We start from the raw sequence: 25,702 nt of genomic DNA, 5'->3' as shown, positions 1-25,702 counted from the left end.
TTCTATAAATATCAGTGAACAGACTTTTATGTTGTTGTTATGCAACACTACTGTTATTATACTGAAATTGTTCAAAAAGATATAAATTGTGACTCATCTCACGTATCACGCTAATGTGACTGAACGCTAAATTAGCGCCTTGTAGCTTTATGGCTTTGGAGTGATTTCTAGAAATTTCTTCCACATTCATGCTGCTTCTCATTTTACACTCAGACCTCGCTCTGAAACTCAACAACTCGCTTGGTTTTGCTTAGATTATAATCACAGCCATCCTCAGTGAGCAATGTGCTCTTAAGCTAGGAAAAAACCCCTCGCTAGCTGAACTTTTCTCTCAACGACCTTGTATTAGCTGCAGAACTCGGATATTAGCTTCTAAACGCATAGCTTGTGATGGATGTGGAATAGATAATATTCCAAACATGAGATTTTCAGTGGAATTAAATACACAGTTTCTTCTGTTTTCCCTCAGTGACTGCTAGCATGCTGCAGTTTCCTGTCTAGCTTCATGAGCAATGCTAATTTTAAGTCTTAGATCATAGCTGGAACATTTGGACTCATTTTTAGCTTAGCCAAAGCTTCTGTGTACATGATAATAAACCCTCATCGTACATATACGCATGCACTGTGCTGTCCATCCTCCTCTAAAAGCTTTTCGCCTCACTTTTTAAAAAAAAAATAAACGCATGCGGCAGAATGAATCAATGTGAATGTAAATGTGTTTTTTTCACAGCTGAGTGCTGAGTTTGAGACGGTTCCTGACACGGCTGCTGCTCTGAAAGCTGCATCTCCTTTTTAACTTTCAGTAGAAGTCATTGTCGAACAAATTCATAACTTATTTTGACCAGAAACCTAACTGACGAGGCTAGCATAAAGTAAAAATGCACAACACGCTATTCAGCTAGTTCAAGCACATTGATCCGGATTAAAAGAAACAAGCCGATGGGTTGATGATCATCATGCTTGAACCTCAGAAATGTCTGGAAAAGTTTTAGATCTAAGCTACAGACTTTCCAGCTAGCGTATTTACTCTTCTCACTATTTTTTCCACAAACCTGTCTTTACTTCCACCTCAAGAATGCCTCCAATCTCTCTCCAGTCCAAACTATTCTCCAGATTCTTCAACAGAATCCCTGAACCATGACACCGTCAATCCCGTGACTCTACACTGCTTCCAGATCTACAGCAAGCCAGATAAGCTCCTCCCCTTCCTCCACCCGGTCTCAGAGAACTGCTGAACCCCATCAGCTGCACCCACACCGCACCATCCAGAGGCACAGACCCCACATTCCGCACCTGTGGAAGATCTCCCACCTCACCTGAGGGCATCAGTGGTCACTCGTTCTTGTGTGTAGTACCAATACGACCCCAGGAAGAACACGCTACAGCATGTGACCTACGACATCTACAACTGTTTATATAACAGGTTAACAATTTCCTTTGTTATGAGTACGGAGAATTCCGACGTTCTACTCCTGTGGTGTTCGGATGCGGCTACACAAGACCTTCCTGCGTTTATTTTCCACATAGAATTTGTGGGCGTGTCTAATTTCTAACATGAAGTATTGTTAACATGTTAGAGGCGATGGATATGTATAAAATTTTTGGAAATACTCGTCAAGCAACACAAGTACAAATACAAGTCAAAGCAACAGAGAGATGGAGAAATGGAGCCTTGAAACTGATGTGCAAATGTTTTTTCCAGAGGTAGCTACATGTAACAAAATGAAAGCTTCTTCTTCGGGAGCCATTTTGAATCTCTGGCCTGCTCTCTGGCCCCCCTTGTGGATGAGCTGTGTATGACAGGATATCTAACTTTAAGGCATGTAAATGATAAAAAATAAAATAAAGTTTATTGATGAGCATTATTCCTATTAAATTAAATTAAATTAAATTAAATTAAATTAAATTAAATTAAATTAAATTAAATTAAATTAAATGTAAACACAAGATTGCGTAGTTATGTAACAGATGTAACAGGCCTTACTTAATAATAATTTATTATTATTATTATGGACAGTTAATGAATTTCCTAACGATTAGTTTATCATTTGTTTTATATTTTAATTATTTATCATATGTAGTACTTTTAAATAAAAATACAGAATTAATAGGCCGGTCTGATGTGTATAGTGCAGCAGGCTGTGTGTGTGATGAGGAAAAGTGGAGCATGAGGCTTTACTTATAGCATTAGAGTGTGTGAGGTTTAAAGCCAAAAGACTTTTATTTTGCAGACATTGTTAAAGTTTGGTCTGTGGAGTAACTACAGAAAAAAAAAGAAAGAAAGAAAAGAAAAGAATAGCCGAAAGAGAGGCAGTTTTTTTTTCTCCCGTACTGCATATTATGTTCATGTTTCTTGTTATAAATACTTTTATTACTGTGTTATTAAGAAGACAATGTTTGTGTGCGTCCAGATTCCCTACGTTATGATGTCACAGGAGCGATGGCGATGCGAGGAGTTTCACGAGCGGACATCTTTGAGAGGAACAAAAATAACAATTTTATTTTTTTTCGAAAATAAACTTAAAGGATTATTTGCTTTTCAAACCATTGGCAAGGCTGCTATTGTTATTATTTTTTTCCCTTTTGACAGTTTATGCATACCAGTTTTTAACAAAGCACATGCAAATTATTAACTTTTTATTGATCAGGCAAAACCTGAAGACTCCTCCCTCTCTCTCTCTCTCTCTCTCTCTCTCTCTCTCCTTTTCCTCCTGTATATTACACAGCTGGGAAACTACACACACATACAATTTTACAAAACCTCCCTCTAGGAAATGGCATTTAAATAAGAAAATAAAAATAATAACAGAAAAAAAACGAAGAATGGTGTCACACACATCAAATGACAACTAATGCACATGCTAAGGATCGACAGTAATATTTTGGCATGGCATTTCTTTAAATAAATCAATGTCTCATCTTCATATCTTGCTAAATATAATAGAAAAGGAAAATCGTCCTTAAAAGGAAGTCCCGAAAGTCCGAACTATTTTTTTTTCTCATTCAGCGGTGTGTGGCACTTGAGATTCCCCTCAGCTTAAAGTCGTCTCCAAGAGATAAAACCTAATAATTTTTTTCTCTCCCTGTAAAAAATAATCTCTCTCTCTGTATTGTAGCTGAAGCTGGAGTCTGCATCGTCGTGGAGTGATAAGAAGGTCAGGCCATAAAATTCAAGCCTGGTTTCGTGGAAAAAAAAAACAACAAAAAAAAACAGGGCAAACAGCTGCCCGCTCGTGTAGAGTGTACAGATGAAGGAGGAAAATAAAAAAAATCCATGCTCCATGCTTTTCTTTTCATCCTTTATTAAGAGACTCGTTGAGTTTTTATCGCATTTCATCGCTCACCGTCGTGTCAGAACTCAAAATCATGAGCAAACTGAGAAGAAGAAAAAAAATAAAATGCGCTTTTGGTTAAGGAGCAGCTTTATTGTGTGTGTTTTCGGAATAAATACCCTGGTTATTGAAAATCAGGAAGAGTGTGTGGGCGTGGCCCGTCGCCCCGGGGAGGTTTCCTGTTCAGACGGACTTGCGTCGCCTCATCAGGCGCGAATTGTCCGTGAAGCTGTGCAAGCCGGGGGAGACGGAGCTGATAGGGGAGGGCAAGAAGCTGTTCTTCAACGCACTCGGCGAAATCTCCTCGATGTGGTACGTCACCGGCGAGTGGAAGTATCTCGGCTGGCACGTGTAGGAGTTCTGGTGCGTGAACGGTCGTCCTCCTAACCCCAACCCCCCTCTTCCTGCCCCTTCTCCGGCCAGCATGGCCGAGCTGCCGAAGTCGTGCGAGTGATAATGCATGCAGGAGCAGACGGACTGCAGGTCGGCGACTTCCGATCTGTACTGATCGCGGTCTCGCCTCCTTCGGTGCATCCTCCCGGGCATGGCGTCTTCCTGAACGTGGACGATGACGCTACTCCTGTTTCCGGCCAGTGAGGCCCGTTCCTCAGCGTCTCGCCGCTCGTCCTCGCTGTTCATGGTGAGGAAGCGCAGCACCACCAGGTTGAGGAAGGCTCCGATGACAGTCAGCCCCACCAGGATGTACATAAAGCTGAAGGCCACATAAAGAGGCTTTCTCTGAAGAGCTCGGTTCTTCTGCAGGGCCACGAAGTCACCGAATCCGATGGTGGTGAGCGTGATGAAGCAGTAGTAGTACGACTGGAAGAAGCTCCAATCTTCGTAGTGCGAGAAAGCAGCGGCACCGATGCACAGCGTTCCCATGCACGAGAAGAAGCCCACCGTCACCATGTTCTCCATGGAGACGTCGGTGATGCGCATCCCACAGCACTTCTTGATGCGCTTCAGCAGGTACTTGACGAACGTGTTCATGCGCTCACCCAGGCTCTGGAACATCACCAGCGTCAGTGGGATTCCCAGAACCGCGTAGAACATGCAGAACGCCTTCCCAGCATCGGTACCTGGAGCAGCGTGGCCATAACCTGAGAAGAAACAACAACAACAGGCTTTAGTCCCAATTCTGAGGAAGCTTTCTATACAAACTTTATTTTATTTTGCTTCCTTTCTAGACTCAAATGCTCTGAGAGAGAGAACGTGTCAAGAATAATACAAAGTTCTAGTTTTCTTCACAGCTTCTGGAACAGATCCTGTAGATCTGACAGTCAAATAAAACCAAAGACAAAGATGGGAACATACTGAGAGTTAGCTCTGATATGATAATATTATGATAATATTTGTCAATTTTTTTCACAGCTCTGTTTTTTATGACACTCTGTGTTTTTGTTTTGGAGCTTCAACAATGATCTAAAGTGTGTAGAGTCAAACGTCCTAGAATTCTCTTCAGCTTCTCAACGTGAAGGACGTGAAGATCCCAACACTCTGTAAAGAGATGATCGGACTGAAGGCAGAACGTCCGTCTGCCTTCATTTCCACTTTATTTCATTTGTTTGAGGGAAAATATGAATATGCAAATAGAATCCGCCCCAATTCAACATGCTCCACCCCTCTTTTATGACAAAGAGAAGTCTGCATTTGCATACTGGAACGTGATTGGCTGTTTTACCTTCTGACCCAATAACACTAAGAATAAAGGAACTGAACACTCCTGCTGTTCTAGTGAAATAATACCGTGTGCTAGCGTTGATTATTTTCCTGTAAGAGCGTGTACTGAAGTGTTTAATTCCTCTTCTACAGCATTTTATCATGAAATAACACTTTTTATCCCTTTATAGCTGCATTTCATGTAAATAACCATGGATTCTTGGTGATGTTCAGTGTTGATTCTGTACACGTCAGCTAGCTGGCTTTATTTTCAAGAACTTATTAAAACTCTGCTGCACGTGTCTGAGTGTGTTTAGCTCAGCCTTTATTTTCCTGCATCCTAAAGAGACTTGGCCTTGTTTACAAGCGTGACCAAGCAGAAAAAAGAAACAAGATTAACCTTATCGCACCTCTGCCTAAGTGTATTGGCTAGAGAGAGAGAGAGAGAGAGAGAGAGAGAGAGAGAAAGAGAGAGAGAGAACAGAGAAAGACAGAGAGAGAAAGACCTAGAGAGACAGAGACAGAGAGACATAAAGGGGGAGAGGAAGAAAGTGACATAAACAGAGAGTGAGAGAGAGAGAGAGAGTTTTAAAAACGAGTGGAGTCATTAATCTTGGTGCGGTTCAGAGATCAGAAGTGGGTGTGTTCGATTAGTCAGACGTCTCCTCTGTTCCCTAACTTGCTCTTCTCCAAGGGGATGAAGAAGAAGAAGAGGAAGAAGGTGGAGAAAAGGAAGGGCGTTTTTTGGTTGAGAAAAGGCAGGAAGTCTTGATGGGCCAGTAAAGCTTTTATCTTTAATGAGTCTTTATGTGGAGGAGCTGAAAGTTGCTGAGTCACGGGGAACCTAGCAGGGCTTTTCTCCTGCCTGCTGATCTGATGGATGAGATACCGAGCCTGACGAGTGGAAATACTCCATGATGGAGCTTCTGATCCTCCAAAAAACCCCGCTTGGCCTGCTGCTGCTGCTTGCCTCCTCCTTTTACCATGATTCATAGTGTTTTTTTAACAAGCTACGCTAACCTCAGGAGCCTTTACACACTGGCTACAAGTCAAGAAATGATTTCTGGAGGATTTGAAGCGACTGATGAGAGACACGGCCAAGCCACTGTGTCACTGTGTACAGCACTTAACCCTCGAGCAGTTAGCTAATGTACACTCGTCCACTCCGGCCAAAAGAGTCAGCAAAATCACCGGGACGCTGCTTTAAAAAAAAACACATACATTTAGCGATGGCTAAGAATTAAACAGGGTTATGACTTATAAATAAAAATAATTTAACAGGAAAAGAAACAACAACTACTACGTTATATTTCCTCCTTTTTTCCCCTTGTTTTAATTCCTCCTTTTTCTACACCAATTAAACACTTAACATTTTTATTTATTGTTATTTTTTATTATTATTTATTCCGGCTACAAATTACAGGTATATTGAGGATTTGTTCTATATTCTGTCGTTTCTATAGCAACAGGGACTTGTCCAGTACAGTAAAGGTCCCAGAAAAAAACAATAAAATTAATTAATTAATTAATTAATTAACATGTTATTGTTGATATGTTTTTGTTTCCATTTGTTACTTTTAAATAAAATAAAATAAAATAAAATAAAATAAAATATGAAAAATATATGACAAATATTTATACATTTAAACTTTATCATTTTTTATTCTGTTTTGCAGCAATATGTCTGTTGGTTAAAGCGCTAAACAAATAAAATAGAATCGAATTCAAGTTTTGTTTTATTGACTGTTTGTTTGTTGTTGTTTATTTGTGTCTTCATCAGCCACTATATACAGTAAATAAACATTATTATTATAGTGAAGTTGTCTCCAGAATAAGAAGATGTTTGTGTAACGTATATGATAGGAGTCCCCAGTCTTATCGTTGCTATAGTAACGGCTTGTTTACAAGGACGTAAAAAGCAGGTAACACGAATGGAAGGAGTCTCCAGTGTCAGCGCTTTGGATCAGTCAGAAGTTAAGCTGGAACTTTACGGTGTAATATGTTACCGTTGCTATAGTAACAGCTCGTTCACAGGGAGGTAAATGGATTAAAAAAGTTTTTTAAAGTAAGGAGATGTTTATGTAACACTGATGGAAGGAGTCTCCAGTGTCAGCTCTCTGTAACAGTGTGAGGTTTAATACGTCATGGTTTCCATAGTAACGCCTCGTTCACAGGGACATGTAGAGCGGATGTTCGACATAAACGGATTAAAAAAAGACGTCTACCGATCGATACGTGAGGAGACGTGTGTGTAAGATTTATGGAAGGAGTTTTCTGTGTATTTTTACTCATGAACACTGCTCCAGGTTTAAAAATAAAAACTAAAAACAAATAACATATTGGAATTCTAGATCCAGTTCTGTGACCTTTAGATGTTCCACAGCAGCAGTGTGGACTCGATCCCGAGCTCGAGCTCCGTGAATCACACAGCCTACAGTCCTGCAGTTAAGCAATAAGAGTTCAACTCCAGAGACGTTTCATTACTGTGGGTTGCCTGGAAATGCGTTATTAATTACTGCAGTGTGACGTGAGAGTGGACGAGGTGCAGCAGGTCGTGATGTCGGATAAGGAAAGCGTTCCTAAAAAATTGTGAAAGGATTTATTAGCCTTGGATATAGTTCACGATGACACTGAGGAAAGCGTGAGCGAAGACTAGCATCTTTAAAAGGGTCAACTTTTAAAAGCTACGCTAAATACCGCTAGCATAGGTTACATCAGAGCGGTGAAGATGAAGATGAGGCAGTGGACCAGTAAGAGCCTTAATGTTAAATCAGGTTCAGATTTCCTTTAAATTCACTTTAAACACAAAAAAGTCTAGAAACAACTTAACACTTCATCAAAGAAGGTGTGGTCTACATATGGGTGTGGTCTGAAGTAGGTGTGGCCTGCTGTGGTATTTTCTACTTTATTTAACACTCACACACACACACACACACACACACACATGAAAGCGTGGGCTTTTTAGCCTTCTTGCTAGCTAACGGGTGATTTAGTGCTTAGCATGAAGGGAACTGGTGATGCTAACATACCTCTGCAGTGCATTATGGGTAATACTTGTGTTGTTAGAACAGGGTCAGTGCCTCAGGTACAGGTGGAGCTAACAAACCTTCTTTAACTGTAGTAAGAATGTACAGTCTCTGTATTTTGCAGCTTTTGCTTATGTTGCTGAACCACAGGAAATGATCAGACCCCACTGAGCTCACGTGTGATGTCCTCAATGTCACGTGATATGTTTTAGCAGATCTGCAGCAGATGCAGCACATGAGCGCAGAATAAAACACTGCACCGGTATGACAGAGATAAATTTTTCTGAAATCCGTAAACACAAAGCACTGCAGCGGTCAGGTTCTGGGTCAGACAGCTGTCTGGCAGACGCATTGGACTCCCTCCTGCATTTCCATGCTCTTCTACCAGGCTGGCGTTGTGTTTGAGCGGTGACTCAGCGCGTCCAGACACACGCAACCCCTCTTCCACATGTAAATAAACTCCCACATCCAGCAGGGTTTCATCTTATTTGGCAGCGTGCTTGCAGTTACGTGTTCCACTTCGCTGCGCTCTCTAAAGCGGGATATCACGACCGGAGGAGTGTCGAGCTGCAGAAAATAAAACTCACACCATCATACCACGGATACTATCACCACCACGCTGCTGTCTGATTGGCTGTCGGGTGTTGATTAGTTTTCTACATTTATAGAAAATCCCCGGGTTATGTTAACACGCTCGATACGGTATCGTTGCTATAGTAACGGCTCCTTCAAGTAAGGAGAGGTTTACGTAATGTGTGTGGAAGGAGTCTCCAGTGTCACAGGCGGAGGAACTTAAAGGCTTCATGTTATCGTTGCCATAGTAACGGCTCGTTCACAACCACATGTGGTGAATTTCGGAACTTTAAGGTTTAATAAGTTACCGTTGCTATAGTAACGGCTCATTCAACAGGGATGTATACGGATTGAAAAAAGTTTTTTTAAAGTAAGGAGACGTTTATGTACGTACTGTATATGGAAGGAGTCTCCAGTGTCAGTGCTTTGGAACAGTGTTTTAATACGTTATGGTTTCTATAGTAATGGCTCCATGACAGGGACATGTAGAGCGTGTGTGTAGATAATCATAAACAGATTTAAAAAAGACGTCTAGAGATCGATATACTAGGAGACGTGTGTGTAAGATGTATGGAAGGAGTTTTCTGTGTATTTTTACTCATGAACACTGCTCCAGGTTTAAAAATAAACTCCCCTCAAGATATTTCCTCACACAGAACGAGACAAAGTGAATGAGAAATACCGAGCCGGTGCTGGTTAGAACATTTACACAGACCGGTGTGAACGGGTTCGAAATATCACACTCTGTTCGCTACAGAAGAATGATAAACGTTCCTGCTGGGCTCTCAGGACAGCCAGTAGAACCGCCGTCTGATTTCATCCCTTCCACAAACCTTCAGCCGTTCTCCAAATGTCATGAATCGATTCACAGTTTTATCACTTCGGACGACGAAAACAGACCTGCTTTTTTTTCACTCTTTAAATATTCCTGAATCTGTATTATGCCGCTTCTAATTGCTGATCTTTCACCTTTTATAACCTAATGATCCTCCACTTCTTTTTCTTTTTCGTTTGCCAGAAGCTGCGAGTATTGATCGTAAATGTAAAATTTTTTTAAGCCATGTGTGTGTGTGTGTGTGTGTGTGTTGGTGTGTATAAGGGTCAAAAGAACCCTTGGTGGAAAAAGAAAATTCTCCCTTGTTTCCCAGTCGCAAATCGAATCTATCGAGCGCCGCTGTGCTATAAATAGAGGCCGTAAACGGCTGGCGGAGTGGGCGTGAGCCACAGGGACCGCTGAGAGATCAATGCTCACGAGCCCAAATGAACAGCGGAAAGCTGGTTAAGTTCACGCAAGCTCACAGCCGGGGAGAGAGGAAAGTAATGTATGCATCTCTGCAGCTCGCTTCACCCGTGGGCGTCCAGGTGGGCGAGGGGTGGGCGAGGGATGGGCGAGGACCGGAATACGGCACGGATGTTTAGTATGCAGCCTTTTATACCACGCTACAGTGTACTATAGTGTACAATAAACATTAACTTCTGAACATCTTAAAACTCCTTCAGGAAACAGATTCACCTTATGAAATGAGAAAGTCAGAGGCTTGAGATGCACAAAAACAACAAATCTGAATAATTCTAAACTCTCCAACATTTCTACTCTGGTTTTTTAATTATGTGGAGGTTTTTTTTTTTGTCACATTTTTAATCATTTTAGATTTAAATGTTTGTTTACAAGTATAATAAAAGAGGTTTTTTTGCCCTTAATATTTATTCACACACCCTACACACGGACAGTCCATTCATTTTTATAGCATAAGTGATATTTAGAAAACATTTTTAATAATAATTTAATATGGTTTCCTACACAGGAGAGTTAACGCGGTGTGTTTATGGAGAGAAGGCACAGGAACATGAAGCAGGTGAAAATATTCCTGCAGCAAAGCAACATTCCCACGTGAAACATTGGTATTAAAGTCTCAACATGCAGAGCACAGATGAAGCGTCTGCTATCCGGGCCGATCTGAAATGGTGTGTGCAGGTGATATTAAGCGTGGAAATTGAGGCTAAGTAAAGGTCAAACTGTTAAAGTGTCTCTGCGGGGCTGCAGTTTGACTGATGGGATCTAAAGCAGGGCTCCAGACTTTTATATGCTGAAAATATAAAGTTAAAGAAGTCGCAGAGGTATCAGGGCGTACTTTATTCACGATGAGCTCACATCCTTTTTTATTATGTAGGAGATGAATGTCTTGGGATATAAAACCACTTCTATGTGATATCAGTGATCTGCGGAATAAAGCAAGTATTTAAAGCAGTTAAAGATTCAGTAGGATATAGTTTAAAGTGACTTCTTTACTGCACTCAGGAACAAAGGCCACGCCTCCTCAACCTACTTTATTATGACTAACAGGTACAGAAGCCACACCTCCTTTACTGAGTCTGACAGGTACAGAGGCCACACCTTCTTTACTGAGACTGACAGGTACAGAGGCCACACCTCCTTTACTGAGACTGACAGGTACAGAGGCCACACCTCCTTTACTGAGACTGACAGGTACAGAGGCCACACCTCCTTTAGTAAGAGTAATGGATACAGAGGCTACACCTCCTTTGAGAGTGATGGCTCTAGAGGCCATGCCTCCTTTAGTGAGACTGACAGGACATTTGACAGAGGCCACACCTCCTTTAGTGAGACTAACAGGTACAGAGGCCACACCTCCTTTAGTGAGACTAACAGGTACAGAGGCCACACCTCCTTTAGTAAGACTAATGGGTACAGAGGCCACAACTCCTTTAGTGAGACTAACAGGTACAGAGGCCACACCTCCTTTAGTAGGAATAACAGATACAGAAGCCACACCTCCTTTACTGAATGACAGGTACACAGGCCACGCCTCTCTCTAGTCAACTGCCTCATAAGGCTCAGTGCATTCAGAAATTAAATGAAAACACAAGCAACATGACAAGCACTGGCTCTGGATATGATGGAATAAAACATGAGGTTCTCATATGCTGGTTCTCTCGTTGTAGACAGAGTGAGCACTTTAATTAATCTCTGATCAGATAATATAGCAAAATCCCACAAGTCTAAGAAGGCAATACGATTTAATTCAAAGGCTGTTTTATTATTTATAAGTGCCCCATGATGGTGGAGTCTTAATTGAACTTTGGATCTTTAGGGAGAAAGAAAGAGTGTGATATAAAGAATGGTGGATAGAGAGAGAGAGAGAGAGAGAGAGAGAGAGAGAGAGTCATACATCACAGGTGTTTAGCAGTATGACAGCATAAACATATTGTCTGAAAGGCGTCTGTTGTCCTGATGCTGTCTCCATAAAGCCGGCTCAGACAGATAGGCTTAATTACTGTACAAGTGCTTTATAGAGACGTCCATTTCATCTGCTAATCCACCTCCAATTACACCTGCAGCTATTCAACCATTATCACCTACAGCTACAACACCCTAATGCACCAGGGAGGGTCAGAGGCTCTGATACAGTCAGAGAGAGAGAGAGAGAGAGAGAGAGAGAGAGAGAGAGAACATACAGCCAGAGAGAGAGAGACAGAAAGAGTGAGAGAGAGAGAGAGAAAGAGAGAGAGAAGAGAGAGAGTATTCTGTTGTTTATTGTGTGCACCTCCATGTTGTCCTGACATCAGGAGTGTTTAGATCACGGTGGATGTTCCCCGAGTTCCCCGACCCGAGGTCAGATCTTTTTGCTCACTTAATACAAGGGACTCTCTTCATCCATCATCTCTCTTGGACTGTGATTGGTCAGATGGTGTTGATTAATTCTCTATAACAGCAGCTCTGTGAGTGATGCAGCTGTAAACCACAGGTTCGTATTAATCCACTCGATCTATCAGCAGACACTTATTTAACATTGATAGAGGGAGTCTCGGGACGGGTCAGGGGCTAGGGACTGACCATTTATAGCTGCTGTAACGTAAGTGAGAACAGGAACAGGAACTTGTTTCAAGAACTTTCTTCATCATTACATGCAACTATAAGTGGACTTAAAGTATGATGCATCATTGATAAATAAAACAATGTTATCATTCACAAACTGTAGAGCATCAGCACCTGTTGATCTCAGATAGCTCCGCCCCCTTCTGTGAATACAATGCTGGTCAAGACAAGCCCAGTCTTTTGAGTGTTAACACTACCTGGTGAAAGCCTCGAGTTTGTGTACACCTTTATAAACCATGGTCAATATATCATCAACATATCGAACATCCTATAGGGTTTTACAGCAGGAACATTATGTCCATGATTTCAGACTTCCTGTTCCTGCTCCAGTTCCCGCTCCTTGGCCACGCCCTCTCCTCGCCTGTGTCTCCATCCATTGCATTTCCATTTCGCGGAGCCTATTTTCCTATTTCTTGTTTTTCTGATTTTGATCTAGTGTGTATATTGACCTTCACCGCTACTGTATCCATGATGACTCTACCTGTGTGTGTGTGTGTGTGTGTGTGTTGTTTTCTGATCTCCTGCTATGAACTGGCAAAGGTTTCTGGAAAAACCTCAGTAAAAGGACATCTGGAGTCCCTGTGACACAGCAGCTGCCAAAACCGCAGTAAATTTAATTCATTAATTTAATTATTTCACTTAAAAGCAAAATTTTAAGCTCAGAGACTCACACTGGAGCTACAGAAGCCACGCCCCCTTCACTGAGACTGATAGGTACAGAAGCCATGCCTCCTTCACTGAGACTGACAGATACAGAGGTCACACCTCCTTCACTGAGACTGACAGATACAGAGGTCACACCTCCTTCACTGTGACTGACAGGTACAGAGGTTCCTCCTCCTTCACTTACACTAACAGGTACAGAGGCCACGCCTCCTTCTCGAGACTGACAGGTACATAGGCCACACCTCCTGTACTGAGACTGACAGCTACAGAGGTCCCACCTCCTTCACTTACACTGACCAGTACAGAGGCCATGCCTCCTTCATTGAGAATGACAGGTACAAAGGCCACACCTCCTCCACTGTGACTGACAGAGGCCACACCTCCTTCACTGAATAGCTCATAAAGAACCTGCACAGTTTAAACAGAATCGTCTTTTTCTTTTCTGTTTTTGTGTGCTGAAACATTAAATTGAATTTATTGTAACACAAAAACATTTAAAGGTCGGTTAATATTCTAATTATATTAATAATTATTATAATTATATAATCATCATCACAATGCTGCACAAATAATACAGCTAACTACAGAACACACAAATAGAGCTAGCTACAGAACACAATACAGCTGAAAACTAATGTAGAGAATAAAACTGATTATTTGAGTGACATGGCAGGGGAGGCATCCTACAGTGCTGTCAATCAAGCTAGTTAAAATATTAAGCCACACCCATCAGGACAGATCAGTTTGTTCAGCTGCTGTTTGTTCTTTGTTTGTTTTTTATGTTCAGAATGTGATATTTTGCTCATTGTTTCTTGATATACCTTCAAAAATGTCTGTGTGTGTGTGTGTGTGTGTGTGTATATTTTCTCTCACCAAATCACCCTGACACACATCACCGCTCTGAAATTCCCCTGACCTTTCTGTTAAACTCGAATACACTAACATGCCATGTGTGTGTGTGTGTGTGTGTGTGTGTGTGTGTGTGTGTGTGTGTGTGTGTGTGTGTGTGTGTGTGTGTGTGTGTGTGTGTGTGTGTGTGTGTGTGTGTGTGTGTGTGTGTGTGTGTGTGTGTGTGTTCTCCATGGAGACTAACAGACAACATCACAGGACTCATTACTTCCTGTCTTGGTGACAGGCTTTTAAGAAAAGTGCCTGGAGGTTGACGAGCAGCAGTAAAACAGAAAAAAATAAAATCTGCTAAAAACATTCGCAAAGAGCTCGGGGTTAAAGAAGTTTCAGAATTCCTCAGTTTCAATCCAAATCACAGAAAATAAAATCGCAGCAACTACAGAGTTCATGTGACTATTTATTTACTTACTTTGTCTTGGTAAATACTCTATAGTTTTTACTTTGGATTCAATTTCATGGATTTATTATTTAATGAATGAATAAATAAATAAATAATTTTAATACATTTTAAAAGTAGCTTAATAATACCAAAAGAGTTTTTAATATATAATGTCTTTATATTAACTTAATAGAAATTAATTTTATTTGTCATTAAATTAATTAATATTACTTTATTATATAAATTATATGATTAATATTATGTCCTTCTCGCTGTACTTTAAATATTTAAAGCTGAAGTCAGAGTGTTAATCGTTTATATGTTAAATATGAATAAAATTTTATTGTTAATATACAAATGAATAAATGATATAGAATGAGTAAGAGATAAGGTTAGTAAAAGATAAAAGCTGATTAATTGTGAATAAATCTGTGTTCAATCCTAGCGATGATTTGTTCCAGGTTTGTGGAGAGACACACTGTCCTGCCGACCCGCGGTCATACCATGCTGAGGTCATCTGTATCTGCTCATTGAAATGGAGGACTGCAAATAGTCGCCATGGTGAGGAGGTAAGTTGGCCAATCAGAGATAAGCAGAAGCATTGATTGCTCCGGGTCTGATTAAGGTGATGAACATCAGATACTCACTGATCCCTGAAGAATGAGGCATGGACTCTTACTAAAGCCACAACACAGCCTCTCTGCTCCATCACACTAACTGTACCAGTCTGATCTCCTTCACTGAGAACAACAGGTACAGAGGCCACGCCTCCTTCACTGAGACTGACAGGTACAAAGGCCACACCTCCTTCACTGAGACTGACAGGTACAAAGGCCACACCTCCTTCACTGAGACTGACAGGTACAAAGGCCATGCCTCCTTCACTGAGACTGACAGGTACAAAGGCCACACCTCCTTCACTGAGACTGACAGGTACAAAGGCCACGCCTCCTTCACTGAGACTGACAGGTACAGAGGCCACACCTCCTTCACTGAGACTGACAGGTACAAAGGCCACACCTCCTTCACTGAGACTGACAGGTACAAAGGCCATGCCTCCTTCACTGAGACTGACAGGTACAGAGGCCACACCTTTTTTACTGAGACTGACAGGTACAAAGGCCACGCCTCCTTCACTGACACTGACAGGTACAAAGGCCACGCCTCCTTCAGTGAGACTGACAGGTACAAAGACCACACCTCCTTTACTGAGACTGACAATTAGAGAAGCCACACCTCCTTCACTGAATAGCTCATAAAGAAGCTGCACAGTTTAAACAGAATTGCTTTTTTCTTTTTCCAGCACATTAAAATGAATTTATTGTAACAGAAAGACATTTAAAGGTCGGTTAATATTCTGACCAAACACGGGGGGATAACGGCACCAGCAGGAGGTGTGTGTGTGTGTGTGTAAAATGATAAACTGCAGACGTGAAACCTTTATAGACTTTTTTCCTCTTTGTGACCAAATTCCGATCGGATTAAACCCACAGCTCCAGATCATAAAAGAACATCTCTCTTCGCTCCTGTGAAGCGATCGATCCTGGCGCTTATTAGCCCTGGAGTGTTGGTCGGAGAAACAGAAACAGATCGTCTCGGCTCGACCGGATCAGAAACATGGCTTGATGAGCCGTCATGCTGCTCGGTGTGTCTCGTGGTCGATTTCAATTCATCTGATTCCGATCTTGCTCATGGCTGGATAATGAGGTAACGAGCTGCAGCAGATAAATTCCAGTCTGGAAAACTTTCAGTACTGTTTTTAATTTGCGTTTGGGGGATTCCACGATAGCACAAGACCAAGAACAACATTTCTCCTCTTATATAACTTGTATCAAGTGAGGTTTGAGGTCACTGTAGATGTCAGGAGCGGAAATCACTGGGATGTGATGCAAATTTATTCAGTATTCAATAGAAATCATATAAATTATATTAACATTTGTTTTCAAACATTAAAATCAGCTTCATGTTCATGAATTTTTCTCCTACATATATACGTATATTCACACAAAAACACAAAAACTGGTCTTGTGAACCAGTAGAATCCAAGCAGGCAGGATTGACATTTATAAAAGAAATGGAGTAGCTGCTAATTATTAAGCATTGATAGGGTTGCCAGGTATGCTGTTTTTAGGCTGAATTGTCTTAGGTTTTGATACAAGGCTGTTGGGGGAAACAGCAGGTCTGATGGTGACGTCTTGTCTTTAAATATTTGGAATTAAATCAAAATAAATAAATAAATAAATAAGGCATGCAAGTAGAGACAGTCTATGGTGTACAGAACCATTTTTCTTGTAAGGTTAACACGTGCCTGCGTGGGTTTACTCCGGGTACTCCGGTTTCCTCCCACAGTCCAAAAACATGTACATTAGGTTGATTAATAATTCTAAATTGCCCATAGGAGTGTGTGTGAGTGTGTGTGGTTGTCTGTCTATATGTGGCCCTGTGATGGACTGGTGACCTGTCCAGGGTGTACCCCTGACTTTCACCCAATGCGTGCTGGGATAGGCTCTAATTAGGAATAAAGCAGGTATAGAAAATGAATGGATTATTTTAAGTTGCTAAAATTTTGTTGCATGGGGTTTATTTTGTGTTTTTATTTTTTTTATATTTATTTATTTTCTGAGTCAGTAGGATTGGAAATTTGTCACACACACACACACACAAACACACACACACACACACACACACTCACTCATTCACTCACTCTACACTTGTGCCTTGTTGATTCTTCCTGAGCCGTCTCGTCCACAGACTAAATCTGTTTAGTACTTTTATTTTGTCTCTCTGCTTTCTAGCTTGCCTTATTTTGTTAGATTTTAAACAAATATCTCGCTTAAAAGTTGTCTAAATCTTTATTTGTCACGTATACATTAAAGTGAAATTCTTTCTTCACATATTCCATCCTTGGGGGTTGGGGTCAGAGCGCAGGGTCAGCCATGATACAGCGCTCCTGGACCAGGATAGGTTTGAGGGCCTTGCTGAAGGGCCCAACAGTGGCAGCTCAGCAGTGCTGGGGCTTGAACCCCAATCTTCCGGTCAATAACCCAGCACCTGAACCACTTGGACTACCACCGCCCCAAAATAATGCAGACATTTCAACCAACGTCACTCTGAATCCGAACGTGACGGCTCACGTACACGTGATCCGAGTCTAGTGTGAAAAGGAGCACGAGAAACAGATTAGTTGAGGTGTGTTCAGGATTCTATACTAAAACGTGTTATAAAGGCATAAATCTCCCGACGTCCAGTTCACTAGGTGTGAACACTCAACCCCTCGTCTCATAAATGCCACCTCATTCAAGTAAATCTGACATTAATATAAAGAATATAATCTCTCAGTCGAGTGAGGTGATTTCAGAGCCGAGGAAGCGGTGTGAGTGTGTGTGTGTGTGTGTGTGGCCTCATGATGCTTAAGTGCTTTAGACTACAGAGTACACAAAGCATGAGAAGTCATTAGGGAAAGGTCAGTGTGTGAGAGAACTCTACAGGAGAACAGATGCTGCGTCACACACGAGTGCTCACATATACACACACACACATACACACACACACACATACACACACACACACAGATTTTATGCAAGCGCCCTACAGCCACACTCGAAAATGATGTGTTATGTTAGAGACTGGGCTGTTCCCTACCCCCTACTCCCTATACAAGCAACATCAGTCCACTGTGGGCGCATCCCAAATCACACCATATTCACTATATAGGCCACATAATCACTAGCACTCACTTAAGAAGTTATCTTAAATCCAGATATGTATTTAAAAAGGGTTCTTAGCTTCAATTTTGGAACACTATGTTCATTTCCACCAAACCCGATATGTTTTAAAGTTTTATCTGGCATCTGTGAGATGACTCATTCAGGAATTGTGAGGGTTAAGTTTTCAGAAAGCATGCTGGGTCTCAAACCGAGAGCTCCAGAGCACTTTTACATTTAGAACAGTTTATCCTGACAGCTTAAGACGTCTCATAAAACAATCACTTACAACACAGCTGCTGGATTGCTGGAAACAGGTGATGAGTCGAATGATTTGAGTCGAGTCGATTCATATGATTCACTGAAATGTGTTCACTGGTGGAAAGTGAAAAATCTTTGTATATATTTTTTATATACATACATTTTGTAATGCCAAATGATAAATTCATTCATAACTGCTTATAGCTTCAACCCTGTATGAGCGTATAATGCGTAACTCATAAACTGAGTCAAAATTAGATGTTTGACTCCATAGGAGTTTATGCGTACACATCCAATTAAAACAAGAAGTGCTTTAGTTTCCAACAACACATAAATAATAAACATCAAACCAAATGCATTTATTTCTCAGTGAATGATAAAATAACGCCAGCTTTTGTTATTATCACTAATGAGAATCCAACACCAAAGCACATTAACACATTAAAGCAAAATTTGGCCATATTTCCCGCGTCAGAAACGTCAGGGTTAACGCCGCCTCCGTTACATGATGGGGGTCGAGGCTGTGATGTCACATGTCAATAGTCTAAAGGTCACTCATTAGGGCTGTTCAAAAGAGCTCATCCCTTATTAGTGGATGATGGATTCAGAATAACAATTGGGTGTTTTCCACAAGAATGACTCAGCAGGCTATAGATCTCAAATGCCAAAACTGGCGACAGACAATCAGAAGGAATTGAACACAAAGATGTGCAGAAAGTTATCTAATGATTTGGCCTGTAATTACTGATCTGAACATTGTTGTATTGTACTGTACTGTGTTGTGTAGTATTGTGTTGTGTTGTGTTGTGTTGTTGTGTAGTATTGTGTTGTGTTGTGTTGTGTTGTTGTGTTGTGTTGTGTTAAGATGAACAAGATCTGTGTTTGAAGCTCCTCTCATCCTTTCCTGTATTTTTAAATCATTTAATAAGCTGTCTCAATAACCTGAAAACATAATGACAGTCAAATGAAAACAGACACAAATTCCATCAGAGTTAAGGCAAGGCAAAATAATTCTAGGATTAATCTTTTGTTTATGAGTTCCTGTCTTTAGAGCTGTCAGTCTTTGTGGCTCTGGCTTTTGGTTAGTCCCAGTCTTTAGAGCTCTGCCTTTTGGTTAATCCCAGTCTTTAGAGCTCTGCCTTTTGGTTAGTCCCAGTCTTTAGAGCTCTGCTTTTTGGTTAGTCCCAGTCTTTAGAGCTCTGCTTTTTGGTTAGTCCCAGTCTTTAGAGCTCTGACTTTTGGTTAGTCCCAGTCTTTAGAGCTCTGACTTTTGGTTAGTCCCAGTCTTTAGAGCTCTGCTTCTTGGTTAGTCCCAGTCTTTAGAGCTCTGCTTTTTGGTTAGTCCCAGTCTTTAGAGCTCTGCTTTTTGGTTAGTCCCAGTCTTTAGAGCTCTGACTCTTGGTTAGTTCCAGTCTTTAGAGCTCTGCTTTTTGGTTAGTCCCAGTCTTTAGAGCTCTGACTCTTGGTTAGTTCCAGTCTTTAGAGCTCTGCTTTTTGGTTAGTCCCAGTCTTTAGAGCTCTGACTCTTGGTTAGTTCCAGTCTTTAGAGCTCTGCTTTTTGGTTAGTCCCAGTCTTTAGAGCTCTGCTTTTTGGTTAGTCCCAGTCTTTAGAGCTCTGCTTTTTGGTTAGTTCCAGTCTTTAGAGCTCTGACTCTTGGTTAGTTCCAGTCTTTAGAGCTCTGACTCTTGGTTAGTCCCAGTCTTTAGAGCTCTGCTTTTTTGGTTAGTCCCAGTCTTTAGAGCTCTGACTTTTGGTTAGTCCCAGTCTTTAGAGCTCTGACTCTTGGTTAGTTCCAGTCTTTAGAGCTCTGACTTTTGGTTAATCCCAGTCTTTAGAGCTCTGACTCTTGGTTAGTTCCAGTCTTTAGAGCTCTGACTTTTGGTTAATCCCAGTCTTTAGAGCTCTGACTCTTGGTTAGTTCCAGTCTTTAGAGCTCTGACTTTTGGTTAATCCCAGTCTTTAGAGCTCTGACTCTTGGTTAGTTCCAGTCTTTAGAGCTCTGACTTTTGGTTAATCCCAGTCTTTAGAGCTCTGACTCTTGGTTAGTTCCAGTCTTTAGAGCTCTGACTTTTGGTTAATCCCAGTCTTTAGAGCTCTGACTCTTGGTTAGTTCCAGTCTTTAGAGCTCTGACTTTTGGTTAATCCCAGTCTTTAGAGCTCTGACTCTTGGTTAGTTCCAGTCTTTAGAGCTCTGACTTTTGGTTAATCCCAGTCTTTAGAGCTCTGACTCTTGGTTAGTCCCAGTCTTTAGAGCTCTGACTCTTGGTTAGTTCCAGTCTTTAGAGCTCTGACTCTTGGTTAGTTCCAGTCTTTAGAGCTCTGACTTTTGGTTAATCCCAGTCTTTAGAGCTCTGACTCTTGGTTAGTCCCAGTCTTTAGAGCTCTGACTCTTGGTTAGTTCCAGTCTTTAGAGCTCTGACTTTTGGTTAATCCCAGTCTTTAGAGCTCTGACTCTTGGTTAGTTCCAGTCTTTAGAGCTCTACTTTTTGGTTAGTCCCAGTCTTTGTGGCTCTGACTTTTGGTTATTCCCAGTCTATAGAGCTCTGACTCTTGGTTAGTCCCAGTCTATAGAGCTCTGACTCTTGATTAGTCCCAAGTCTATAGAGCTCTGACTCTTGGTTAGTCCCAGTCTTTGTGGCTCTGACTCTTGGTTAGTCCCAGTCTATAGAGCTCTGGCTCTTGATTAGTCCCGAGTCTATAGAGCTCTGGCTCTCGGTTAGTCCCAGTCTATAGAGCTCTGACTCTTGATTAGTCCCGAGTCTATAGAGCTTGGTTAGTCCCAGCTGTTCCATTGCTACCAGCAATGGAAGAGCTCTGTCTCTTGAATAGTCCCAGTCCTTGTAGCTCTGACTCTTGGTTAGTCCCGAGTCTATAGAGCTCTGACTCTTGGTTAGTCCCAGCTGTTCCATTGTTACCAGCAAGCCGTAACTGGACCCTGAAACAGGTTCCTTATCCCTTATATTTTGGAATATATTAGGAAAGATGTGTGTAAAAGCAGAGAAATACAAATCTTATACACATACACAGGTGTAAGACTCTTTTATTCTCTCTAACACACACACACACACACACACACATGACGGCTACAATGACTCATCCACAAGACATTCTGATCCGTCATACTGTAATGATTCAGCACTAATCGAGCAGTGGCTAAGCTAGATCAACGACTCTGCGGGACAAAAGAACGAAGCGTCTCTTCTGTCCTTTTCCATCCTTCTCTTTTTTCTCATACACACTCATTTCTTTTCTTCTTCCCGAGCCTCTCTTTTTTTTTTCTCCATCTCGTCACACAGACTCAAACACCCGGCGCTCTTCAGCTCAGTCACGGCGTAATTGCAGGCGAATTAATGGAGCTAAATTGAATTAGATAAAAGTGAAAGGCGTAATAATCAATGTGGAGTCTGTGAATAGAGCACATCGAGGTCTAAGTGGCCTCATTGAATTGTGCCACAATGAAATAGCTAAACAGCACTGAAGCGATAGTTTGGTACTGCGTTATTACGTAATGGGAGCGCTAGCTGGTTCAGAGATGTGGACATTTCTACAGTTTCAGCATTCAACAGGAGAAAAATGGTTAAAAACCTGAATTATGGACAATGACATAACCAAATCCTGAGCTCAAAGGATTTAAAGTTGTTGTTTTTTATATATATATATATATAAAAAGGATGTACTCATAAATTATTATCATTTTCTTTCCGACTTGCCCACATTGCAATTATTTCTAATTTGGCAATTTCTTCGAAGTATTAAAATTCCACAAACAAGGTGTTATTTCAAATAATAATTATTTCCACTACTGCTGTTTTGACTGATAATGGCTTGTGCAGAATTGAAAAAAAAACATCTTTCTCAAGAGTTTAATTTATACACCAACTTGCAAAAATGCAATTGCTGAGCACTTCAGAAGAACTCACGAACTCACGAACACCCACCAAGTCCTGATCTGCTGCAGAAAACTTCTGAACAAAAATATACAGAAGTTTTACAGATCACAGAGTGGACTCAAATACGGTCAAACATACTCATTAATGATTCATTATAGTTATCATTAAATATGTTAAAAATAGTTTAAAATCACACACTCACACACACACACACACACACACACTGGTAAATATGCATGTGTTGATTTTAGATGTTTTACTACTTTTTTAAAGTTAGCAAGGAATCAGTGTGTAGGAGGTATAGCAGATGTATGTGTATAGGAAGTGTGTGTGTATAGCAGGTGTGTGTTTATAGCAGGTGTGTGTGTATAGGAGTTGTGTGTGTATAGGAGGTGTGTGTGTATAGGAAGTGTGTGTGTATAGGAGGTGTGTGTGTATAGCAGGTGTGTGTGTATAGCAGGTATGTGTGTATAGGAAGTGTGTGTGTATAGCAGTTGTGTGTGGATAGGAGGTGTGTGTGTATAGCAGATGTGTGTGTATAGGAAGCGTGTGTGTAGCAGGTGTGTGTGTATAGAAGATGTGTGTGTATAGCAGGTATGTGTGTATAGGAAGTGTGTGTGTATAGCAGGTGTGTGTGTATAGGAAGCGTGTGTGTAGCAGGTGTGTGTGTATAGAAGATGTGTGTGTATAGCAGGTGTGTATAGCAGATGTGTGTGTATTGCAGGTGTGTGTGTATATCAGATGTGTGTATACCAGGTGTGTGTGTATAGGAGGTGTGTGTGTATAGGAGGTGTGTGTGATAGCAGATGTGTGTGTAGAGGAGGTGTGTGTGTATAGCAGATGTGTGTGTATAGGAGGTGTGTGTATAGGAGGTGTGTGTGTATAGCAGGTGTGTGTGTATAGCAGGTATTTGTGTATAGCAGATGTGTGTGTATAGGAGATGTGTGTGTGTATAGCAGGTATTTGTGTATAGCAGGTGTGTGTGTATAGCAGGTATTTGTGTATAGCAGATGTGTGTGTATAGCAGGTGTGTGTGTGTATAGCAGGTGTGTGTGTATAGGAGGTGTGTGTGTGTATAGCAGGTGTGTGTGTATAGGAGGTGTGTGTGTATAGCAGGTGTGTGTATAGCAGATGTATGTGTATAGGAAGTGTGTGTGTACAGCAGGTGTGTGTGTGTATAGCAGATGTGTGTGTATAGGAAGTGTGTGTGTATTGGAAGTGTGTGTATAGCAGGTGTCTGTGTATAGCAGATGTGTGTGTATAGCAGATGTGTGTGTATAGCAGGTATGTGTGTATAGGAGGTGTGTGTGTATTGGAAGTGTGTGTATAGCAGGTGTCTGTGTATAGCAGATGTGTGTGTATAGCAGATGTGTGTGTATAGCAGGTATGTGTGTATAGGAGGTGTGTGTGTATTGGAAGTGTGTGTATAGCAGGTGTCTGTGTATAGCAGATGTGTGTATAGGAGTTGTGTGTGTATAGCAGGTATGTGTGTATAGGAAGTGTGTGTGTATAGCAGATGTGTGTGTATAGCAGATATGTATGTATAGGAGGTGTGTCTGTATAGCAGGTGTGTGTGTATAGCAGATGTGTATGTATAGGAGGTATGTGTGTATAGGAGTTGTGTGTGTATAGCATGTGTGTGTGTATAGGAAGTGTGTGTGTATAGCAGGTGTGTGTGTATAGCAGGTATGTGTGTATTGGAAGTGTGTGTATAGCAGGTGTGTGTGTATAGCAGGTATGTGTGTATTGGAAGTGTGTGTATAGCAGGTGTGTGTGTATAGGAGGTATGCCTGTATAGCAGGTGTGTCTGTATAGCAGATGTGTATGTATAGGAGGTATGTGTGTATAGGAGTTGTGTGTGTATAGCAGGTGTGTGTGTATAGGAGGTATGTGTGTATAGGAAGTGTGTGTGTATAGCAGGTGTGTGTGTATAGCAGGTATGTGTGTATTGGAAGTGTGTGTATAGCAGGTGTGTGTGTATAGCAGGTATGTGTGTATTGGAAGTGTGTGTATAGCAGGTGTGTGTGTATAGCAGGTATGTGTGTATTGGAAGTGTGTGTATAGCAGGTGTGTGTGTATAGCAGGTATGTGTGTATTGGAAGTGTGTGTATAGCAGGTGTGTGTGTATAGGAGGTATGTGTGTATAGGAGTTGTGTGTGTATAGCAGGTGTGTGTGTATAGGAGGTATGTGTGTATAGGAGTTGTGTGTATATAGCAGGTGTTTGTGTATAGGAGGTATGTGTGTATAGGAAGTGTGTGTGTATAGCAGGTGTGTGTGTATAGCAGGTATGTGTGTATTGGAAGTGTGTGTATAGCAGGTGTGTGTGTATAGCAGGTGTGTGTGTATTGGAAGTGTGTATAGCAGGTGTGTGTGTATTGGAAGTGTGTGTATAGCAGGTGTGTGTGTGTGTGTGTGTGTGTTTGAGGCTGGATGTTGAAGCAGTTATAAATATTCTCTAATAATGTTTCTGACACATCTGTTGAAATTTTGCCAGATGTGATTACAGACATATTTAATTTTTAACATTGTGGAATATATATTACAACCTTCACTCCAGGCAAACTCTCTCTCTCACACACACACACACACACACAGACACACAGACACACACACACCATAAGGTAATATTTTTCCATGAGCCCAAAAGCAACACAAACATCACAAACCACAAAACCACTCAAACTGCTGCACAATGAAACAAATGAATAAATCACTTTAAAAAATTAAATCATAAAATATAAATGCAGCCTAGATTTCACAAAAGAGCTTTCAGAAAAGTCGAAAAATAATTTTAATCATATTTATTTATGTAGATTTATTTATATATGTTTTTAGTATTCGATGCAGGGATGAAGTCCAGAGTTTTTAAATCATTATAGGAAAATATTCTGCTGAAAAATTACACACAGAGGAGACGTCTGCTGTCTGAAATTCCCTCCTGGAGCTAAAAATAAAATATAAACATTAAAATGAATTTAAATATCCACATTTTATAAAACACGACCTGGCTAGATTTGCATAAAAATAGTGTAAAGTGAATTTCTGCAGGTTTTTTGACTGAAGTCTGAAGCTGCTTCAATCTGTTGCTAAGCAGATGTGCAAACTGAGCAAAAAGTGACACAGCAGTGTGTGTGTGTGTGTGTGTGTGTCTGTGTGTGTGACGTAAACAAAAGGGCAGCAAGCCTATCTCTCTCCCTCACACACACACATACACACACACACACACACACACACACACACACATATACACACACTTGTGCGCATGTATAGCAATAAGCTGTGCTGAAGTCAGCCTGCTCGCAGAGATTACATTGGTAAGTGGGGAAACTCATACATATCAATGGCTGCATTCACGTTTAAGCCAACTCAATCATCACACACACACACACACACACACACAGAG

At 41.1% G+C, this 25,702-nt stretch overlaps 1 protein-coding gene across 1 annotated transcript in view; it reads right to left on the bottom strand.

Moving 5' to 3' along the window:
* Positions 1-2,473: 2,473 nt before the first annotated feature.
* The window catches only part of kcnk9 (potassium channel, subfamily K, member 9), a 53,496-nt gene continuing 30,267 nt past the window's right edge, over positions 2,474-25,702 (bottom strand). Inside the window, exon 2 of the mRNA XM_058408948.1 lies at positions 2,474-4,432. Coding sequence (XP_058264931.1) covers positions 3,516-4,432 — 917 coding nt within the window. The 3' untranslated portion in view covers positions 2,474-3,515. The remainder of the gene's footprint in view (positions 4,433-25,702) is intronic.

Source organism: Hemibagrus wyckioides, linkage group LG14, assembly GCF_019097595.1.
Source record: "Hemibagrus wyckioides isolate EC202008001 linkage group LG14, SWU_Hwy_1.0, whole genome shotgun sequence".
NCBI lineage: Eukaryota > Metazoa > Chordata > Actinopteri > Siluriformes > Bagridae > Hemibagrus > Hemibagrus wyckioides.
This window is presented reverse-complemented; position numbering and strand designations above follow the sequence as displayed.